At 36.9% G+C, this 8,377-nt stretch overlaps 1 protein-coding gene across 1 annotated transcript; it reads left to right on the top strand.

Moving 5' to 3' along the window:
* The first annotated feature begins 630 nt into the window (after window positions 1-630).
* On the top strand, window positions 631-975 carry LOC130962946 (uncharacterized). The gene has a single exon (XM_057889104.1). The coding sequence runs from the start codon at window positions 631-633 to the stop codon at window positions 973-975; it is 345 nt and encodes a 114-aa protein (XP_057745087.1).
* Window positions 976-8,377: the final 7,402 nt, after the last annotated feature.

Genomic DNA, 8,377 nt, shown 5'->3' with positions numbered 1-8,377 from the left:
CGACAAGCCTCCTTTTTTACTATTTATAATAATGGCCTATATAGACGAGGATTCTCTCGTCCACTGCTTAAATGTCTTTGCAGAACAGAAGCAAAACTTGCACTTGCAGAGGCACATGAAGGGATTTGTGGAACACACCTCGGAGCCCGAAGTCTGTATTCAAAAATCCTCAGAGCCGGATTATACTGGCCGACGATATGACAAGATTGTCACACGAAAGTCAAAAGCTGTAACAATTGCCAAAAGCACAGTCCGATTACACATCTCCCGGCCGAACTCCTACACTGTTCTGAGGTTAGTTGGCCGTTCAACCAATGGGGTATTGATATCCTTGGACCTTTCCCCACAGCCACAGGACAGGTAAAATTCCTTGTGGTAGCAATTGATTATTTTTTCAAATGGATAGAAGCACAACCTCTAGCCAAGATTACATCACAACAAATGCTTTCCTTTGTTTGGAAATACATTATTTGTCGATTCGGCATTCCTCGGCATATTATCACTGATAATGGTCGCCAATTTACCGATCAAAAATTCACATCTTTTTTGAAGAACTTAAAAATCAAACAACACTTCTCATCAGTAGAACACCCACAAACAAATGGGTTAGCTGAAGCCGCAAATAAAGTAATGATATGGGGGTACAATACAACAATTCACTCAACCACAAAGGAAACACCCTTCTGCTTGGTCTACGGTTCAGATGCAATAATACCTGTGGAGATCTCCCAATCTTCGCTACGCACTGAACTGGCCAACCAAACTACACAAGACATAGCTCGACAAACCGAACTTGATCTCATTGAAGAACTCAGATCATCCGCAGCAATCAAACATTTAGCCATGCAACAGCATATTGCCCGAAGATATAACGAAAGACTTCAACCAAGGTCTTTCCAAGTCCACGACCTTGTGCTCAGAAAAACAGAACAAGCTAGGAAACCACCAGCACATGGCAAACTAGCAGCTAATTAGAAGGGCCCTTACAGAGTAACAGAAGTAGTCGGCAATGGAGCCTACCAACTACAAACCCTAGAGGGTAAAGATCTCCCTAATACTTGGAATGTATCTTCCTTAAAGTTATATTACAGTTAATACTGGGGACAGGCCAGTACTCTTTTTCCTACTACCAAGATTTTTCTCACAAGGGTTTTGCTTGGAGAGGTTTTAACGAGATAACATCATTCTATCAGACAAATACCCGATCTAACTCGGATTTTGATCATTCTATCAGACAAATATCCGATTTAACTCGGATTCCAATCATTCTATCAGACAAATATCCAATTTAACTCGGACTCCGATCATTCTATCAAACAACTATCCGATTTATCTCGGTTTCTGATCATTCTATCAGACAAATATCCGATCTAACTCGGATTCCGATCATTCTATCAAACAAACATCCGATCTAACTCAGATTCCGATCGTCCTATCAGAGAAAATCCGATCTAACTCGGATTCCGATCATTCAAACAACTATCCGACCTAACTCGGACTTCTATCATTCAATATATGTGGGAAATCGATCTTTCATAATCCGATCTTAATCGGAATTCGATCACTCAATAAAAACAAATACCCGATCAATACCAGTCACCAACACATATATTATCATGCCTATGACTCGGCATCTAAACTCGGCCTACTCAGCCCTCCTATCGGATTTCCCACTCAAATTAATGGCATTTCACCGCTATAAAATTTTTTTTACCTAAAACACTTGGCTTTAATGCCACAGTCACAAATACTCAGAAACCAACAAACAAACTATGCAAAATTCCCCTATCAATATATGTTTTCTACAAAGTCAACATAACCAAAAACAAAATAAACTGTTTAAATAAACACTACAAATAGTCAAAAGCTCACTACAGGAGCAACATAACCCACCAAAATACATGTTCAACAGTACTAAACATAAACACTAATTAACTATTTTCATCCCCCTCCTCTTCAACACCGTCATCTTCAACCATAACCCCATCACGAATACTTTTAGCAGGGTCCATCTGATCAAGATCAACATTAGGAGCTAAGAACCTGGCTTGCAGAGAAGCTCGTTCAAACCCCTCAATAAAAGAGTCTAGGACCGCTGTCTCCTTACTCTTTTCTAAGCTTTTCAATTCAGCAGTCAACTCCACTACCCGAGTACTCATACTAGACAGATCTGCCTCTTTCTTTTTAACATCTTCCACCTCTTTGGCATAATTCTCTTTCGTCAATTTCAAATCTTTCTCAATCCCAACTAATTTACTCTCCAATTTTGTAACCCTGGCAGCCTTCAACCTTAATTGTTCCTCCAATCTCAAATTAGGCTTTTGTTCGGCTACTTGACGATGTCTCTTTTCTTGGCTCCACCCTAAACTGGCAAGCCTCAGACCCACAACCTTCAACAAACAAATACAGAATTAAACAAGAACATCCACACGATTATCATCCAAAATGAAACAAAAGTTAAAATATTACCTGCATATACTTATCAATTGCCACATCTCCAACCTCTTCAGCCAAATTTACATTGGCAGGGGTTTGGCAAACTTCATCGGCAGTTATCGTGAAAGGGTAACCTTTTCCCCAAAGAGAAGACACCTCACTTTGCTCAACAACCTCATGCAACTTCTTCTGGTTATCATAGAACTTCCACAAATCCTCGGCTGGAACTTCCACCTCCTCTTCATCATCTTCGGACAAATCCAATACATTTTATTTTTTCCTTTTCAAAATTACCTTTGTTCGCTTCGGCTTTGGCTGATCTACCTCTCCAGTACCGACCTTCCCCGCCTTTGATGAAGATCCCTCTTTGTCAAGCCCTTTATTCTTCACCCGAGCTCTCAGACTCGTAGCAGACACACCTGGATACTTACCCCCTGGAAAGCAACACAAATACAAATTTCAAACCTCAAACATGATACAAAAAACAAATTTACAATCCTTACCCAAGTAAGCAATAACAGCATCTTTATTCTCCTCCCACTGCAACAGGTCATAAACTGATATCAACTCCTTCCGATCAACAACCTCAGTCAAATACTCAATTAGGCACTCATCCCTTGGAGTTATCACTTTAGGCCCCAGAATATTCTGCGGCTCCGAACACCACCAAAGAGGGAACTTTTCCCCCAAATTTTCGTCCAAATAAAAGGGAAAATCGGACTCAGAGTTGCTCACCTTAATGTACATCTGCTTGAAATTCTTAAAAGAAGACCTGTACAACTTAAATATGGCAAACCTCGGTGAGCTATTAAGATTTACCCATCCTCCCTTCCACACGCCTTTCGCCTGAAATAAGTAGAAAAATAGCTCCACTGATGGGATCTCTTCCAGAAACTCCATAAGAATCTCAAATGCACGTAGGAACACCCATCCATTGGGATGCAATTGGGATGGAGCGCAATTCAATTGCTTTAACACTTGACATTCAAAATCACTAAACGGAACCTTCACCCTCAACTCTTCCAACACACAGCTATACATAAAGAAATATTCAAAACCTTCCCCTCTCTGGTAAACCCTATCATCTTCTGAACATGGCAACAACTCCAAACGAACTCCAGACCTAGCCCTCACTATTCCAGCCTTGTCTATGCCACTAACAGCATCAATATCCAAAAATAATGACACACGACCCTTTACGTCCTCATTCACCCAATCATCAGACCAATCTATCTCCCTTTCGGTATCCCTCTCATACCCCCATTTTGAACTCAAAAATGAAGAAGATGAAGAACAGACAATGAGCCAAGAATTGAATTTAAAGAAGGCAAAAAAAAGAAACTTTACATACCTCTTTTACTCATTTTTCTCTGTTTCCAAACCGTCAAACCCAATTTATTTCCAAATAGCAAAACTAACCCACAAACCCCAACTCTTGGTTTTTTAAATACACCCAACCAAGAGTTACATAACCTTTTCAACTCCACTACACCCACTACTAATCACATCAAACCGCCCCTTCAGACTTTGGAAATGACAAAACACTTATTGCCATCATTACTTCATTCTCTCTCATTAAAAACAGTCACTTCTACCATCAGTTACTCTTTTCCAAAAAACTTTTTAATTAAGCATCTTGAACTGGGGGCTCCTAGCCTAACTCACCTGCTGACATTTTACACCTACTCACAATGGCCGATTTATGCTTCATTAAAAGCTCAACCTGCTTCATTAAAATACTTTTCCAGGCCAAGCTTGGGGGCTGTGGTCCGGCCATTACAAATTCAAATATCATAAATTGGCTTTATCATCCATAACTCGGCATTATTCACATTGTTACCCAAGAAATTGGAGTTATAGTTTGGCAATTTACGTCATTAATCGGCATTACAGTTACTAATCGACAATCAATGTCATTTATTAAAAAGTGACATTACAAATCAGCCTAACGGGCTGCTTCACAAAAGTAAAACGTTCAAACCCTTATTATTGCTCTTTAATACAGACAATAAAGCAGGAACAAAACCGATTTGTACATTATCACCTATAAAAAGGTATGATCTCCTATCCTAAAGGATACATTGAATTATCAATACTAACTTAAGTTTTGGAGTGCCCTTACAGATACACTCCCCCTGTTTCTTGCTCAAAGCTCTACGCGATTGGACACCCTCTTGGAGTAAAAGCTCGGATTGTCACAAGGCTTAAAGGTCGACACCGAAGGTAATAGCTCGGCGTCGACTCCCAGAGACTGAGCTCTCCCTCCAGGCATCGATGCAAGAACAACTATAATAGACATAAATGTAAGCATTAAATTTAAAAATTATTTAACATACGAGGTTATATTAGACTTTTAAATTTTGAAAAGCACAAGCCAACTTTGAAAAGCTCTATCTTAGATGCTTTGAAAAGTATCTCGATCTTTTTAAAAGCTGCATTATCTTTCAGAAAAACATTGTTATCAAAACATTGTTTATAGCATTATCTCGATCTTTCAGAAACCACTGTTATCTATAGTGGTTTTCGCATTATCTCCCTCCTTCAGAAACTGTTATCTATAGTGGTTTTTACATTATCACCCTCCTTCAGAAACCACTGTTATCTATAGTGGTTTTTTCCACTTAGTGGTTTTTGCATTATCTATAGTGGTTTTTGCATTACATCCCTCACTACTTTACTTTTATTCGATTGAACCACTAAGTGATTGATTTGCTAGAACATTGTCACTCACTAATTAATTTGTGACAAATTAGCGAGAAAATTTTTCCCACTCTTTCTTTAGCTACAAAAGTCAATTTGCGAGAAACAAACTTACTTGTGAATCTCTCGCTAATCAGTCACTTTTCTCAAGTTTGGAAATTTTGTGACCGCTCATTATTTTTGTCGTTAGTGCGTCACTAATTCCTCGCAAGTTAGTGACGACTTAGTGACAAAAAATATTTCTCGCAAAAATTTGTCGTTAATTTATCAAATTCTTGTAGTGATATGATCAGACGATGACGGGTGGGCGACTACGAGGGAGGCGATGGGGTTGGATGGAGATACTAGAGTGCTAAATGGTTGGACTGCAAAAGGGGTTGACGACCATGATAGCGCTGCACAAGGGCAGAGTGCTTGTATAAGGTTGACATTAGCAGTGGAGGATGATCATAGGAGAAGGTTCTACGATTGATGCTGCACGACTCTGCTGCGATTGTTCGAGAGACTGAGACGGCACTGCTTGCGGGACAGGGAGAGGGGCTCTGGGCTTGCCCTCTGTGAGTTAAAGTTAGGGGTGTGCGACATTCTCTGAGTTTCTATGACTTAGGGTTAGTGAGAGTGAATGAATGCACTGGAGTGGAGTGTGTACTGCTTAGTGTTAGCATTAGTCAAGGTAAGGATATTTTTGAAAATTTATGGGATAATTATATATAGGGACCGATTTCAATTTGGTTTAGTTGAGATTTTCATGCAAGAATCGAAAAATGAATAAAAGAGAAAACAACAAAATTACAATTTTTCATTTTTTTTTTACTCTTATCTATATGGTACACTCTATACCTTTTAATAAATGTATTGATACTTTTACGATTGATTTTGTGCCTTTGGAATTTTTACTTGTTTTTTAAATTATCGACCTTGTTCTTGTACTACTATCATGTAAGACATTCTGTTAATTATTTAACTTTGACCTTATGGTGGGACTGCATTGAAACTAAATTAATTTTTTTTATTCAAATAGGACACTTTAAATCTTAAGGACCAAAACAGAATTATGCCTAAATATAGGAGACCAATTTAATACTTTATCCTTAATATTATTAAAAAGGAGTGCTAGGTAGCCAAAAATTAATTACAATATAAAAATGTCATATAAAAATTCTCATTCTCTTGATAAGCAAGTGATATACACCTTCTTATCACTTACTCTCCTTATCACCTACCATTTTTTTGCGTGGTTGGAGTCATTAATGTTCTTTCCAAAATCAATTTCAATTTCTTCTAAGTTAAATCCCTAAAATTTGTCACTCACATTATTATCTATTAAAATGCAATTTTCTTGCAGAAATTATATAGGTTAAATTTAAAAATTTTAACAACTTCTACTGTACAACTCATATTTTACATACAAACTATTAGAAAATAAAAAATACAAGATAAGATATAAAAAAATTAAAAAATAAATTTTAAAAAATAATTATTAACTCGTCATATTAAAATTAATAAATAAGCATACATATGAATATTAAATAAAAAATATTAAAATAATTAAAATCATGACCTATTAATGCACATACGAGATAATTTAAAAAATACAATAAGACACATAGTTTAAAATTTGGTAATATTAATTATAAAAATTTATTAATTATAAACATCATATGTATGAAATTATGAATATTATGAGTACAAAATTATGGATGTTATTAATATGAAATTATCGATGTTATGCATATGAATTTATGGATGTTATGAGTAAATTTTTCAATTGAATAAATTAATTTAAGAATTTGACATTTTTTCAAATTCAATGATGAAAAATTTTAAAAAAATCTATGTTAATTTGATAGTTACTTATGCAATAACTAAAAAATAATGTGTATAGATGTAATATCTACTAAATATGAATTTAAATTTTAGATGTTAGTTGTAATTATGGATGTTATGTGTTCTTGTATAGATACCTGAAGGGAGAGCTCGGTCCCTGGAAGTTGACGCCGAGTTGTTATCTTCGGTGCCGACCTTTGAGTTTTGTGGTAGTCTGAGCTTTACTCCGAGGAGATGTCAAATTAAGCAGAGCGTGAGCAAGGAACAAAGGGGGGAGTGTACCTGCAAAGGCACTCCAAAACTTAAGTCAGTATTAAGAATTCAATGTGCCCTTAAAGGAAAAGATGTCATACCTCTTATAGGTGGAGTACTATTGGTCCGTTATACCTTTGTTGGTCGTCTGACTTAAAAGGCAGTTATTGGGTTCTTAATGATGATGTTTTGGTTGGGCGTTACCTTGTTGAAATTGTAACGTGTAACGGCCGAGTTGTTATGCAGATTGCCGAGTTATGATCATTGATTGCCGATTAATAACTGTAATGCCGAACTATAACCCCAGCGTTCTGAATAATAACGTGAATAATGCCGAGTTATGAATGATATGCCGAGTTTATGATGTTGGATTTGCAACGGCCGGATCATAGCCCCCAAGTTTGGCCTGGGAATTGTGTTTAATGAAGCAGGTTGAGCTTTTTAATGAACAGGTCGGTTAATTAAATTGGTGTATAACTCAGCATTTGACGTGGTCTTGGAGCCCCCAATTCTAGATGCTTTGTTAAACAATTAATAAATTAATACTAATGAGAGAGAGAATACTGCATGTACTTATTAATGACGTGCATCTTCTCAATGTACATCATATCTCTTAGGGCAGTTGAAGTGACTGTTTGGTGGTATTGGGAAGCGGTTTTTTGGATTTTGGATTAACCTTTGGAGTTGAAAAGGTTTGGTAGTTTGACATAAGGTTATGTGAGCTTTATCAGAAGAAGTTTGAAGTAAAATATGAGCAAGAGAGGTATTATCTTTTTCTAACATTTTTTACCTTTGCTTTCCTACTCTGTTATCTTTTTTCTTATTCTTTCTCTTTTTGTTATTTGTTTGATATTTTTATGGATGACCAATTTGGTTCCATTTTCCTTTGTATAAGGTTGTTGGTCTGAGGCTTGCCAGTTTAGGGCGTAGCAGAGAAAAGAAACATCGTCAAGTGTCCGAGAAGAAGCCAGATGCGAAGTTGGAGGAACAGTTGAGCTTGAAGAATGTAAGGGTTACAAAACTGGAGAGTAAAGTAGCTGATCTTGAGAAAGAGCTAAAATTGATGAAGGAAAACTATGCAAAAGATGTTGAAGATTTGAAGAAGAAAGAGGTCGAGCTTTCTTCTATGACTTCCCAGGTTGTAGAGATAACAGCGAGATTT

This window comes from Arachis stenosperma, chromosome 2 (genome assembly GCF_014773155.1).
Source record: "Arachis stenosperma cultivar V10309 chromosome 2, arast.V10309.gnm1.PFL2, whole genome shotgun sequence".
NCBI lineage: Eukaryota > Viridiplantae > Streptophyta > Magnoliopsida > Fabales > Fabaceae > Arachis > Arachis stenosperma.
Note: the sequence above shows the minus strand (reverse complement) of the source record. Positions and strands in the feature narration are given on the sequence as shown.

Bases quoted from the DNA above. Each gene is read 5' to 3' on its own strand.
- LOC130962946 (XM_057889104.1), top strand. From the start codon at position 631: ATGATATGGGGGTACAATACAACAATTCACTCAACCACAAAGGAAACA.